The 15,811-nt window shown below is 24.8% G+C and overlaps 1 protein-coding gene across 1 annotated transcript; it reads left to right on the top strand.

Annotated features, from left to right (window-relative positions):
- Window positions 1-4,363: 4,363 nt before the first annotated feature.
- On the top strand, window positions 4,364-13,271 carry LOC145831849 (uncharacterized). The gene is made up of 5 exons (XM_082939192.1): window positions 4,364-4,476; window positions 8,680-8,788; window positions 10,652-10,791; window positions 11,149-11,306; window positions 12,253-13,271. Exons 1-5 carry the CDS (start codon window positions 4,379-4,381, stop codon window positions 12,420-12,422), a joined length of 675 nt encoding a protein of 224 aa, XP_082795318.1. The 5' UTR covers window positions 4,364-4,378; the 3' UTR covers window positions 12,423-13,271.
- Window positions 13,272-15,811: the final 2,540 nt, after the last annotated feature.

Raw genomic sequence — 15,811 nt, 5'->3', positions numbered from 1 at the left:
TGTACTTATTTGTCTTCATTAAAACATTGCTCAATTTACTTAAATATAAAGAGCTTTTTTTTATAAAAAGTGTGCCAGTTAAATACTTTATTTACTACTAGGTTTCGGTGGCAAAAATTTTCGACCTTTTAAAATATAATAAAAAGGTAAACTATACAAGTACTATTTTAATATACTTGTAAAGGTCGGAATGTTTTTTTTTCCACCGAAACCTGCTGGTAAACAAAATATTAAATTAGCATATTTTTTATTTAAAATGCTTATTAAAAAAATTAATTTGTACAATTTAAGAAACAAAAAGGTGATGAAAAACTTCAGCACCATTTGTAAATATATTTTTTTAATTTCAATTTTCGCAAAGCAAAATTAAATATTTGAATTAAGAAGTTGAAATAGTTTAAGGTTTTCAAAAAAGTTTATTGTATTTAAATCAAAATTAGAAAAAAAATATTAAATTAATTAAATTCATTTTAAACCGTTTATAATATTTTAGTTTTTAATAAAGAAATTCCTTACAATCATCTTCAATATTTTATTTACTTTGTTTATTGTAGTCTTTACTTAATTTTCAGACTGTGTAAAAAGTAGCTTACGTTTAGCTCAATAATTATTACATGTAATATAACAAATAACTGTTTAAACGTATTAAACATACTATATACCAATTAATAAACAAAAACTGTCAATGTTTTATCTAATAAGCTTTTCTAGTTTAAAACGTACTCAAATTTGTTTATTTAAAAAAATAAATGAAATAATAAAATAAATAAAGAATTAATTAAATAAATTAGTTATTTTAAATACGTTACTGGCAAAAGTTATCTGCTTGATAAATAATTAAAGTATTGAAATAAGTTGTAGTTTCATTTCATTTAACACGCACAGCTTTAAGTTTAAAAAGTTTAAATTACTAACACAATTAACTATAATTATACATTGAATAATAAACAAACTAAAATATTTGTTAGAAAGAAAAGTTAACTTTGGTTTGATATCTTTTTATATTTAAATTTATTCTTAACATCTTTATTATCTCTTTTGAGAAAATTTTTGTTAGTTTTTTATAAATTTTTATATGTTTTTAAAATGCATAATTATTTTATGCTTGCTCAGTATTACTGTATTTTTTAGAGAAAAATGTTAAAAGTCTAGATTCTTAATTTATATTTCTACGACAAATTAGTAAAAGTATGTTAGAATTTAATAGATTAGGTTTAATATTCTTTGAGTAAAATCTTATATAAAAAATGAAATTGAATATTTATAGTGAATTTATGTTTTTATTTTATAGCTTATTAAAACTAATTGGTTTTTTAAAGTGTTAAAAAAAAATTACAAAAAAATAAATTTTATTGCTTAATTAACAACTACCCAACTGTTCAAACAGTTTTGACTTGAAACACAGTTTTTTAAAGTACCGACTACCGAACTCATTTAGCTGAATGAAATCTCGTAGGCTAGTATATGTTTTTTAAGAACACTCTTTAAGACTATTTATATAAAAATACTGATAAAAACGAAACAATTTTTTTATAGATCGAGAACAAAAATAAAAGACGTAGCTCAAGAATAAATAATTCTATATTAGGAATTAGATATTCTTGAGCTATTGATTTTTAAATTTACACTATATACTAATAGTTTAAAAAGCAACATAAATTATAAAGGGTCACTTTTGAAGGGTCTTTTTTGCACGAAGACACTGTTGCACGGATTGAGATTTTGGCACGTCATCGCTTTTGTACGAGTAGTCACTTTTGCACGGAGATAGTTTTGCAGAAGTAGTAAAGTTTTTAGCAAGAATTCACTTTAAACCGAGAATTTTTTTTGTTTACAATATCGTTGTTTTGCATAAGGTATGTTTTAGATTGTATTAAAACTTAAGTTTATTTTTTTAAGCTTAATTAGTTTCATTTCATTATTTTTATCTTTTTTAACCATGCGTAAATACTGATTCGTGCAAAATTGACGACTCGTGCAAAACTGTCACTAATGCAAAAGTTACTCAACGCATATTTGACACTTGTTTAAAATTGACCCTCCGTGTAAAAGTGATCCTTTGTATTTTAATACATTTTTTTTTTATAAATTCCAAATATAATCTTTATTTTTTATTAATAATGATTTGTTTAAATTACTTTTGTAACATTTTCTCCACGTGTTTAATCTGTCTTCTTAAAGCATATGTATACTGAACAGAAAATACGAAAGACCAATTTAGCATGTTTTTCTTCATGATAATGAATCTGTCCAGTAGTTTGTTTTTTATTTGGTAACATAACATGTAAGTTATCTTGGTTACTTGTAATACATGCGACTTTTATCATCAATGAGTTTCATGTGACTAAAAATGTCAGGAGGCTCTAGCAACATATGATCAATCCATTTTAAGTGTATTTTCTTTTGTTGCTAATTAGCATGAAGATTGTGAACAGTGATCAAAAATTTTGTATGTTTGAGATGGGTAATGTTTTGCTCAAGGTTTTTTATAGAAACAACTTTTTATTCATCATGTCCTATCAGTATTAAAATTTTTTCTCAAATTTTTATTGACTCATATTTTGACAAGCACCTTATTAGATTGAACAAAGGTGTTTTGTAAATCACATACTATTTTGTTAATTCATCATTCAGACTAAATATAAGTGATTGTAAAAACTAGGGTTTTATTGAAGCAGGTAAATCATTCTTTCAGTTTTTTAATTTTTGTTATTGAATAAATTCAAACTTTGGCAGTTCATAATTCTGAATCTTATGTGCCTAACTTGTTTGAATTTATCCAAACTTCATCAACTTAAGGCAGTGAAATTATTTATTGATTATTTTTAAAATAATAACATAAAGTGTAATTAAATTAAGTTAAATTTTGAAAGTAGCCCAAAGGTCACAGTCTTCCAACCATTATTACAGGGTTGCCACTTTACCTGGAATCCTGGAAAAAACTGGAATTTGACATTTTAGCCAAAAAAAAACTGGTAAAACCTACAAATTTGAACAAAAAACCTGGAATTTTTTAGAATTTTAATGTGTTCAGTATTAAAATTTTGGCTTGACTCAAAAAATTTATCACATAGATAAAAAAAATTTGTTATCATTAAAAATGTTTTATTAAAAAATACATATAAAGTAGCTTTACCCTATCTTTTCAATCTTTTTATACTAATGAACACAGTTTCTTACCTTAAATTTAACTTTACACTAAAAATAGACTAAAAAATGTGTACTTTTAAAAACCTGGAAAAAATTTTGAAAAAACAAGTGGCAACTCTGTAATTAGATCTATATCAGGAATATTTTCCATAACATTGTTGTTATTAGTGTTTAGGGAATAGGGGGGTTAACACCCTTTTTTGGTTTTTCATCTTATTTTATATAGTTTTTACTAAGCTAAATAATACTTTTTACATATTTAATAAATTCAAAATAGTTTTTGAGATATAGCAGGTTCCTTATGGGAGGCGGGATGTTACACATAATAGTTAATAATAGGTGAAAATAATAATAATAGTTTACCTATTATTAACTATTGTCTGTAAATTATTTTATTTTAATAAAAAATATCTATACATCCACTTTATTCTATGTTTCTATTCTTTCATTACAGTAATTATTTTTTACAGAACCCAGTTGAAATGTGTTGATTCGTTAACACACAGAAACATATGTTGGTACAATAAAGGAAGATTACTGTACAATTTGTTTTTATTTATATTCCAGTGAAGTTACTTCACTAGGATCTTTTATTAGCAAACGATTAAACCTATATTTTGAACAGTTATAAGAAATATATATTCTTTACAGAGTCAATATGTTTTTAATATTTAGTGCAGCTCAGATTTTCTTAATTGTACTTTTAAAAATCAAATAAAACGTTTTCTTAAAGCAAAAGTTCTAGACTTACAGTAGTACCTTTATGTAATATTTTGCTTTGTGATTTTTTGTTAAAAAGATTTTTTTTAACTTTAAATATTGGAACTTAGACTCATACTTCAATAAATTTAGTGTTCTAACAACTTGTAAATATTTAGTTAGTTTTAAATATAAATTTTAATAAAGATTTTTTTTTACTGAAACTTATCAATGAATTATGTCCTATATGGTGTATCAGAAGTTTACAGTGGCTTTTAAACTTTTTTTGTTGAAAGCATGATGGTTAAAAAAAACTTAAATTAAAACAGTAACAAGCATAAGTTGAATATTTTTTTGATTTTTTTTATTCACAGAATTTAATAATATTGATATGCAATGAATTTAGTTTTGTTACTCAAACTGGTTTAAAACATCTTAACTTCTAAATGTCTTATGTTAGACTATCAACTAAGTAAAAAAAAAATTAATAAGCAGTTGCTCATGTTTTAGAATTTTAATTGCTACTAACATGAATAATGGAATTGATTTCATATTACAAGCTGCTCAGTTGATTGACAAAAATGCTGAAATAGAAAAGAATGAGAAGCTAAAGTATAATGACGACAGGTAATAATAATGAAACCAGTTATTTGTAAACATATTTAAATGAGGTTAGCTGCAAAGTAAAACTAACAAATACAGTTTATTAAGAGCACATGGGTGCAAGGGATTTAAAAAACAGATAATATTGACTTGTATTTGAAAATTTAAATTATATTTAATTTTTTTTTTTAAATCAAAAATGTTAATTAACTGTTGAGGCATTGTTAGTTTTGTAAACAACTTCCGATACAAACTTACTGACTGCAATTTTTCACTGTAAATGTACTTTAAATATTTAAAAAATAACAAAAAATCTATCTTCTCTCTATTTTTAAGGAGATTAGGGGATTGGGCATTTTTTTTTTACTAAACATTGATTCTTATGCTTATATAAGCTTAAATTATTAACTATTACTCAGTTTTTACAGAATATAAAAATTTCCTATACAAAGGTTAGACCACAGTTTGTTCATTTCTAATTTTCTCAGATACTTAAAAATTTACTTGAAGTCTATCTTCTCCCTTATTTTTTGTGCTATGGCCCTCAAATTTTCAGGAAGCGTTTCTAATAGTTTAAAGGTATACTATCAAATTCCACCCGAATAAAAATCCACTCTCTTTTTTTTCTTTACTTATTAATTTGTTTAAAAAATTTTTGCATTTATTATATTGATTTTTTATATATTATTCACCATCACTGTTAACCTTACCCTTGAGGGTTCTTGAATTTGACTGGGTGGATTTTGATTGCAGGTAGATTTTGAACGTGTTCCAGTTTAAAGGACTTTAAATATTGCAATTTTAAAAATAAAAAAGATTAAGAAATTAAAAAAAAAACAATATATAAGTGTTTTTATATATATTTTTTTTTATAAAAAACATTGTAATCAATTGATTAAGATATCAGTAATAGACTTTCTGTAAAAATTTGAAGAAGGTTGATTAAAAAATGAAGGAGAAGATAGATTCTAAGTGATTTTTTTTTGCGTTTTTTGGTTTGCGCCATCCATTAGATACCTATTAAGCACACCGACTTTGATTTTTTATGTCTCAAAAATTACCTTTTTTTTTAAGGGGTTAAAAATGTATGTTAGCTCAAATAAAACCCTACAAAATCAAATCAACTTGTGAAAAACTATATGGACCTCCCTCCCTCACTATGCTCTTAAGCTAAAGACCTCAAATTTTCAAGAAATCCTTCCTTGCATTAGAAGAAAAAGTTCTATAAAAATTGTTAAAAAAATTTTTTGCACCAAAAGAAGAAAAAATTTATTTAAAAGTGTTATAAGGAAAAAAATACTCACTTTTTTAAATAACAATAGGAGATTCTTTTTATAGATTGAAACTTTTAATCAATTTTTAAGCTTTAGTTAGTTTAGTAAAAAAAAATCTAATAAAAAAATATGAAGATAAAACTTTTCATTGCCAATTATCTCATAATGTTCAAAATCTATTTAAACACTTTTCTTCTCTTTTATTGCTTATATAATTAGCTTTAAATTATTATTCAAGTGTTCTTTGCAATATAAAATAGTTAAATGTAATAAATTTTAAATAACTATAGAAACGGTTTTTTATTCAAACTTATAAAAAATCTAGGGTTAGGATTTAAAAATTTGATTAAAGCTTATACTGAAAAAATGCATGTAAAGCTAGATTTGTAATAAAGTTGTCTTTTTTCTCTATTTAGTTTGTCCTTTCTGTAAAAACTTTTTGTACTCTCCAATTTTGTATCTTTTTAGCTTAAAAATTGATTTGTTGTTTTATATTGATAAAAAGTTAATGCCTAGCTAAGTTAAAATCTTTAAAATAAAACTGACAAGTAATGAAATACTTTATAGCATAATGACCTTATCAATGAATACTGCATACATGCAAAATAATTGTATACTTTTTTACATGTATAAAAGACTGCAGGCCATATGTGGTCTACTTTTTTTTAGAAGTATTTTTTTGTTCTGTCTAAGCTACCAGAAATTTATTAGGGATTAACAATAACTAAAACAGATTTGAAAAAATAACTGGTTGAAGTTGACAAGTTATATAGACTAGAGAATAGTAAATATGAAGACAAAAAAAAAACCAATAGACTACAAATCTATCTTTGCTTTTATTTTTAACTAATCTCATTTAGTTTTCTACAATTAATTTCTTAGCTAGAATTTGATAAATTAATTATACACTTCAGAAAAGTATTGTCAGTGTATTAAAAGCTACATTTTTCAGTTGTTATCTAAAGTTTTGAAAATGAATTATTTCTATACTATTTAAGGAAAATTTCCTAGAGTGTTCTAGCTTAAAAAATAAACTTGAAATTTTAAAGAAAATTGAGAAAAGAAAATATCAGGTCTATATATTAATAATAATTTAAAAAAAAATCAGTTATATATACTGACTTAAAGTTAATATTTTGAGCTTTTATATAAGACAAAATCTTGATTATTGTAAAAAATACACTCTCCTCTATACCCTTATATGTTTTGCAGAATTTTTTAATGCATTAGCAATTATATTATTTAATTGTTTTTTAATTAACTTATCACAAACTTCAACTTTATTGTACATTTAAATATGTCATTAGATTAAGCAATTATTTAATAAATAATTTTAATTACAGCAGGTTTGTGTTACTTACTTTTTACTGGTAATAGTTAACAATCTAAAAAGTATTTTTTGACATATCAATCATTATTTCATAAGGTCATGGGGGTGTAAATCACTTTTTTTAAATTTATTCTTATTTTTGTCATGAAATACTAAGCCATTAGTTTTTTTTTGTCATTTAAAAAAATTCAAAAATAAGGGATCAAAGTAAAAGAGTTCATCAGGTTCTTTATTGGAGGCGAGAACTAAAATGACAAAAAAAGTCCATTTCATTTGAAATGTATCTCCTCCTTCAGTTTTTTAGTAACCTTTTTAAAACTTTCTCAGTTTAATCTTTAATAAATTTTAAATAATTTGTTAAAAACTAATTTTCTTTGTTATAGTGTTTTTAATAAATTTAATTCAATTTAAATAAGATATTTGTTGAGGGGGAACGGGTCTAAATTGCACAAAGACAAAATTTCACAAGGTTACTAAATTGCACACTAGTGCACAAAATTACACAAAGCCTAAATTGCACAAAGCCAAATTTGCATAAGTTACATTTTTGCACAAGAGTAAAAAATATATAGAAAAAAGAGCAAAATAAAGATAGTGATAGTTAAAATAAAAATAGAAAAACAACTAATGAAAATTTTTATAAAAAAAATAATTAAAAAGAAAAAGTTACTGACCAAGGGTAAGGGTTAGGGGTAACAGTGATAAAAAAAATATAAAACAAAAATAGAATTTTAAACTAAAAAATAAAAATAAACTTACCAACCAAGGGTAAGGGCTATGGGTAATAGTGATAGAAAAATAAAATAATATAATAAAATTTAACCTGTGCAAAAGTATATTTTATGCACTTGTGCAATTTTTTCCTCTCGTGCAAATTTAACAGCTACCTTTGTTCAGGATCTCAATATAAATTATTAATGGAGTGAAAAGCTGTTTTATATATAAAGAAATTCATCAATCAAAAATGTTTTTTTAGATATTTATTCATAAAATCTAAAAAAAAAAAAATTATCTGTGCAAATTGTTTTTAATATAAAAGAATATCTCCTAAAAGTTTGCAGTAAATTGTTTTTAAAAAGGAGATTATGTTGTAGTTAATTGTATTGAATTCAGAAAAATTACTATGATAATTTACATTCAACATGATTGTATTAGATTTTTTCTATGAAAATTGTTTTTAATCTTAAAAAATGATTAGATATTTTTGTACTTTTAAAATTACCTCTTGGTATATACTCTGAGCTTTTAAATAAGAGCTGCTATTAGTCTTAGGTAAAAAAGTGGACTCCATTATGGCCAGCAATTTTATTGTTCTGACAAAATATTTACTTACATTAAACAGAAAATTCCCTCTATATTTAGCAAACTTGAATTTTTGAAAATTCTGAGATTTATTGTTAGATACAACTAAATATATTTATATTATTATTTATGACAAGTTGCATAAAAGTTTTGCCAATTTTGATGTTGATTAAAAAAAAAACATTATATATGTTTAAGTTATGACATTAGGTCATTCTTTGTGTACATTTTTCTTTGTTGTATAGTTTTCTACATATAAAGTGTTTATATTTTTTATGCTTAAATTGTTTTTTACTGTACAAACCTGTATATATACAACAGATTTGCCTACTTGGACGCCAAGAAGAACCAGGCACTGAAGGACAAACACACAGAAATTGAACGAAGCAGGAGAGCCGACTTCAGGTTCAGAATGGACTCTTTGAAAGCGGTTTGTCTTATAAACATTAATAGTTTACTATTTTATTTTTGAGAGACTTTCTCCAAATCTGCTCTTGATTTTATATTTTTAAATTACAGTAGGGAAATTTATAATATCTGTGTTTTTAATGCTACACTACAAGGTAATAAACACTAAATCTCAAAAAGTATGAAGACCTAAAAAACTTAGTATGAAGAGCTTATTAATACTTTGTTAAACAAATGGAACTAAAAAAATAAAATGTAAGCTTAGTTGGATTAAGAGCATAGAGGTGGTTCACATTGATTTTTACTAGTTGACCTTATTTTATAGAACTTTATCTAAGCTATCAGACATGTTTAAGTACTTGAGAAAATTCAAAGTAATTGCTGAGATATGAGCGATCAAACTCGGTGACCTCAATAGGTTCCTAATGGAAGGTGTAAACTTAAAACGCATAGAAACTAAATTTTAAAAAGATTGAATGCAGGAATTTTTTTAATTTTGAAAAATATAATTTTTATGAAAAAAAACAACCTATTTTTTTGTTTTTTTTATCTATGATTTTTATATTTTAATGTTTTTTAAAATTCCAACATTCCAAGTCTTTTAAACTATAAAAGGAACGTTCCCTGAAAGTTTGAGGTCACAAGCTCAAAAAATGAAGAATAGTATAGATTTTTATTTTTTTTTGAATTTCTGAGAAAATTGACCTTAAAAAAGTTTGCAGTCCATATGTTTGTATCGGAAACTTTTTATAAAAATTACCATATCTCAAAAGTTATATAAGATTTTTTAATTCTATGAAAACTGACTTGTAATTTTTACTTCAAGCTTTTATATAGTTCCAGTGTTATTTTTAGTTATAAAAAAAAAAGTTGGATCCCCCCTATGCCCTTAAGCCAAATACAATACAGTTCTAATTTCCTTAATCATGCAGAGTAAAACTTTTGTTATTAAACAGGTATGTATTATTTTTTATTTGGCTTTAAAATGTTATGATTTGTCTGAAAACTATTAGGTGTGCATTAAACATAAGATACAAACTTTTGCCTAGGTTTTGTATACCTTGTTCAGATAGATCAGGGTTTCCCAAAGTAAGCCAAGTTGCCCCCTTGGGGGCCATGAGGTCATAATTTGAAACTTACACTAGATATTTTGGAGTTGATGAGGAAGTGCAAGAAAAAAAAATATCATAGGCGTTTTTAACGGTAGTTTTTTGAGGGGGCCATAGCATTTTTCATTTCTTTAAAGGGGTCCTTATCAAAAAAAGTTTGGGAAACCCTAATGTAGATAGTTAACAATGTTCGATTAAAAACAACTAAGGGCATATGGGGTCCAACAATTTTTTACAATAACTTTCTTTTGCTTTTATTCGGAAGCATATATTATTTACAAAAACTTATTTACAAAAACTTTATCTACCCTTAACCTATAGTTATACAACAATATTGTTTTTTTTTTCATTACATAAGACATGTAGTTTGAGCTGTAGTCTTTATTTAAATAAAAGAATGTTTTGAAAGGTTGTAACTGATAGCTCATATATGCATTATAAAACCTATGTATTTATTAAAGTTTATCTATCAATAATTATCTTCATAGTAGTTAAATGAAAACATTTTAGAAAGATGTTTAACAATTTTTTTACTAGTTATCAAACATTTTTATTGAGTTTAATGTTTTAAACACTTTAAAAAAAATATATATACTGCTGCTTTCTTTTACGTAAGCTTCTCCTTTTCATCACTAATAAGATGTTTATAGTACTTAATATAAAACTGTGTACTAATAAACATGCACCAATTTTTTTGTTTTCAAATTTAAAGTTGTATATTTTATGTTATACATCAGATTGATTAATTTTGGTTCTTTTAAGTAAGTTTTTAACAGGTAGTACCGCTGGGCAGAAAAATGCAGAAATTCACCATTAAAAAGCTGTTGGTAGAAGCAAAACAGTATATAGAAACCCTTAAGAGAAGGGAGAAAGAGTATAAGTGCAACATACAAGATCTAAGAAGTAAAAACTATAGGTAGGTTGAAAACAATTTAAATTTACATGAGTTTACTAGTGTGTTTTTATTTTTATGATTACAAAATGCAAAGTATAAGGAGCGATTACTATGGGTAAAATAAAAAAGTTTTGCATTTTACTGACTTGTGTTTTTGTTATATGTTTACATATATGTAACATTAGAATAATGTTAGCACAATATTTAAAACCTATTTACAATACAAACAAGTTATTTTTTCACAATTAATACATTTTTTTACCAATGTGAAGTAGTGATATTTTTATCTAATTTATTTTCTAAAGATGTTTTAGGTAACACAATAAATTGTTTATTTTATCCACAGTTAATACAAATACTTTAATATAAATTCCACAGGCTTCGACAGAGGTACCTACAATTGGAGCAGCTCAGCAACCTGGAGAACACTTTGCTCACATGCCAGGGTCCTCACAGCCAATCAAATCCCTGCATTTCCGTTTTTCCCGCCATAAACGGATCCCGCACCCCCGTAGTACTATGCGCTTCCCGCGAAAGTTTGAATTGCATTTTTTTATTAAACTAATTTACCAATGACCTCATTTACTTTTGTAGATTTTAAAATTTTTATAATATACAAATATTTGTTTATTGGCATACGGCTAAAACTGCCATGGCTAACCATAAAAGCTTTTTTCAGTTATTTTTTTCTTTTCGTTTTATAACAGTTTTTAATAAAAAGTTTTAAACGACTATAAATGCGACTTTTTATTTTTTAAAGTTCGAGCCAAACCCCAACTTTTAAGTCATCTTAAGGGCATTGATAAAAAACTTTTTATTTACAAAAATTATCATCAGCTCTTATTTCAAAGCTTAAATTATATACTATAAGATACTTTTTTTAGAACAGTATATTTTCAATTAGCTTTTGAGATATAACAAGTTTTGTAAAAGAACTTTGCTACATCCTTTTGGAATCAAATATTTTCAAGGCGGATTTTCTCAAAATTTTGAAAAATTAACAAAAATCTATCTTCCCTTCATATTAGCAATTAAATTCAAATTTTCAGCAAGCGTAGTTTTCAGCATTACAAACAACTTGTAGGAAGTGGATTTTAAAAATAAAAGTCATAAAAATATTTTAGACTAAAATATTTTTTTTTGTCTATTTTTCTAAAAAAGTTTTTTACTAAAATTAAAAAATGTGTTTCTTACAAGTTTTTTTTTTAACTTTAATAATATTACTATTAATAATATTTAAAGTAATTGCTCGAAATCTGAAGGAGGAGATAAATTTTTGAGAAATAATCTATTTTTGCCCTTTTATTTTGAGCGTACTTTAAAGAACCTATTGAGGGCTCGCCTATATATAAACTTTGCTCGCCTATATCTCAAAAATTACTTTGAATTTAAACAAGTAGCTTATCTTATTATGTAAAATTAAATTTAAAGAAAAAAGTGTTTTACCCCCATATGCCCTTAGTATATTTATTTATTTTTCAGCCAAACCCAAGCCCCAACCTTCGCGGGTGACTAGCCAGGTGCAGCCCGGCCCAAACCGCATGGTCACCATCCACATCAAGAAGACCATGCCAGGCAACAGGAAGAGGGGCGTGGAAAATGTTGGCGGGCCCCAGAAAAAAAACCAAACTTTTGACTTAGGTGTTTTGTGAATGAGAGGCGGTCTATTAAATGATTTTCAAATATTTCATTTAGTTTTAACGAAATTATTTATTTAGGCACTAATTTTTTATTTGTTTCAAGTTATTTTATTTATAATGCGCCTAATTCTTTAAAATGTAGTGATATTTTGCATGTTATGATGCCATAGATAGTGCGGGGAAATACGAATTGCAGCAAAATTTGTCAAATGTTTTTAACTTATCGATATAGACTTTGTTGATATTTAGAAAAAAAAGTTATCAGTTAAATATAAGAATTAATGAATTTAGGCAAAATTATGTTGCTTTACACCAAATTGACGTCATCACTCGTCGTCTTATAGTGTATATACATATATATATATACATATATATATATATATATATATATATATATGTACTGGTTTTAAGTTGAGTAAACTTTAGTAATTGTTTACTTAAAGTATTGGTAACGGTAGCTTTAGCATTAAGATTGATTAGTTTAACTCTTGCCTTATAGTATAAGTTGTATTATAATGTATAAAACATAAAATTTCTGAGAAAAATAATTTAAGGTCCTTTTTAATTTTTAAACATTTTAATATCCTAATAATTATTTATTCTTAAGTTTAATTTCTAAGTAAAGTTCAAACCAGTGACCATCAATAATATGTTCATATTTTTTTAGTCTTTTAAGCTCTTACAGCTGCTAAAGTTAGCTAATAATTGACTGAGTTTTTATACTAAGAAGTTCAAACCTTATAATCTCAGCAATAAATATTTAGTTTGTGTATTAACTTCCATTATTTATTAGTTTATACATATTGCAATATAAAACTTTGGTAGCTATTTTCGTTTTTAATTTTAAAGAGTAAGTTTATATAGGTTGTACTAATTGTAGCTGCTTATTAGAATTCGTACTTAAATACTCGTAAAGTTATTTTTTTTTGAAAGCCAGCAATTTTATTTTAGCTTAATATGTTTACAAGCTTATAATATTATTTTATTTTGTTAAGAGACTGTCATACTTTTATTTGTAAGCGTTTTTAGTTTGTTAGGAAAATAAATTATAAATTTTGTTTTGTATAACTTTTATTTTTATGGTGCTTTATCAATTATTAGTGTACTTAAAATATTTTATTCAATATATTTATTAAATTTTATAATTTTTGTGTTTTTAGTTGAATTATTAATTTAACTAAATAAAAAATTTGAAAAACTACTTTTTGACTATATATGAATAAAATAACAATAAAGTTTTTTGCATAAATTCTTTTTGATATTAAATTTGTTATAACAATAATTTGATAAATAAAACATAAGTTAAACTGCTTACTAATTATTAAATCAGTTTTAAAAACACTTATTTTAGTTTGTATTTACTAATACATTTCTTACAATCAGACTAAAAGTCTTGATAGGAATAGTCACAAAATTAAAAGTAATTCTTTTTTTTATTTATTCTCTTATTCTTGAATATTTTTGTTTTTGAAATTTATTAATTTTAACAATGTTCAAATTAAGTTCTGGAGAAGCTTCTACTATTCTAGTTCATTTTATAAACCTTTAATTTCTGTTAAACTTTTTCGAGTATTAAAGTTATTGTTTATTTCCTGTCATATCTGGTTCCAATCAAATTAATTTCTTTACACTCGCCTTTTTTTTAAACAGTTATTGTAAAACTCAGTTCTTACTCTGAATTATTTAAACTTTAACAAATCATTTTGTGCATAAAGAACGAAACAGCTTTAAACTCTTTTTGAAGTAGACATTAGTCTACATAAAACATCTATTAGACGCCCAACATTTTAACAGTAGCTACATAATTTTGCCAGCTTACAAAGACTGAATTCAACAAAAAACTTCCTGTTGACCGTGTTTTAAAACAAAATAAAGTATACTATAGCTACAAAAGCGTAAAAAAAAAGTTGGGAGTTACCGTTAAACTGATTTGTTATAAATTATAGCTGAAATCTCCGAAAGTTTTTTCATTAGCTTGTACAACTAGACGATAAGAGAGAATTCTTGCGAATGATAATTGACTTAAACATTGTTATACATTTGTAATACATAATCTCGCATTTTAGACTTGTGCACAATCAGTAACTGTTTTCATTTAAAGTGTTTCAGTAAATTTCCATGAAGTTTTTCATAAATCGAACATTAAGTGTTTCACATTTCAAAAAATTATCACTTTGTGTAAACTTTTTTTAAATATTTTCAATACCACACTTTTTGTTACTATAGTATTTAATTTCTTTAAGAACAACTTTTTTATGAATTATTTTAATGTTAAGTCGAGGTCATTATTTGATTAGCGCATAATTAATTTCAATTTTAAAAATATTTACATATATTTTTTTTCCTAGTTTCTTTATAAAAAGTGTTTAAGAATTCTAATATTGCTTAACTATGTGCTGTACACTATCTAAAAAAGTATTAGAGTGCTCTAAAACAAATAAGCAAAACATTTTACTGATGAGCTGTTAGTGACTGAAACAACTGTATCACATTTATTAGACATTTTTTAAGGTAGATATACATCAGAGACACACTCTCCCCTCTGCAACGATAAACGTTTTTTGAAGGTCAAGTGAATGAGTTTGAGCTCATTATGTGTTACTATACCTACCCTATCTTTAAACTTATCAATTAAAAATTTTAACTTTAAGTTAAGAAAATAAAACTAAATCTATTTATAAACAAAAAAAAAGTAGAACTTTTAACTAAGTAAAATAATAAAAAAAACTAATTCTAACCCTTCATTGAAAAAAACCCTGGTGACACGTCGTTTGGCAAACACTCACAAGGTTAAAATCTCAACATTAAAATTACATAGTGTGGAAAAGTCCTGAAGCTCAAATTTTGTTAGACTAATCATTAAAATATTTAAAAAAAAATATTTTACTGGAACTTATGAGTGTTATAAAAGAATATTTTTTCATAACTTCCTTTTAAATTTAAACTAAATACTTTACACATTATAAAAAGGTATTATAAATAAAGAAAGCGTAGTTCAAATTGGTATTGGTAAGAACAAACAGATAGTTTTTCAGGACAATCAACCTAAAAAAAACGTGGAAACTTTGCAAAACAGTTGTAAATTCATTTAATCCTGTTGTTTGACATAAAATCTAATTAAAGGCAAGACATTATGCTTTTATATATCAATAACTGTTACTAATCAATCAATAAAACATGTTTCTAAGCAAATAAACACTTTTTTTCATGTTATAGATATCTGTTAATTAAAAGTTACTATAACAGTTTTTAAAAACTAAAATTTTACAGCTAATTTAATTTTAAAGTGTTCAAAAACGACTGAAAACTATTTGATGATGTTTTTAAATAAGTAAATTTTTGATTTGTATTTTACTATTGTTTTTAAATATTTTGATTCGCAGAAAAGAGTTATTGATTTT

The sequence above is a fragment of the Thalia democratica genome, chromosome 3 (genome assembly GCF_965202585.1).
Source record: "Thalia democratica chromosome 3, ktThaDemo2.hap1.1, whole genome shotgun sequence".
Lineage (NCBI taxonomy): Eukaryota > Metazoa > Chordata > Thaliacea > Salpida > Salpidae > Thalia > Thalia democratica.
This window is presented reverse-complemented; position numbering and strand designations above follow the sequence as displayed.

Bases quoted from the DNA above. Each gene is read 5' to 3' on its own strand.
- LOC145831849 (XM_082939192.1), top strand. From the start codon at position 4,379: ATGAATAATGGAATTGATTTCATATTACAAGCTGCTCAGTTGATTGAC. The intron at 4,477-8,679 runs GTAATAATAATG...TATATACAACAG, and splicing joins CTAAAGTATAATGACGACAG to ATTTGCCTACTTGGACGCCA. The intron at 11,307-12,252 runs GTTTGAATTGCA...TTTATTTTTCAG, and splicing joins ACTATGCGCTTCCCGCGAAA to CCAAACCCAAGCCCCAACCT.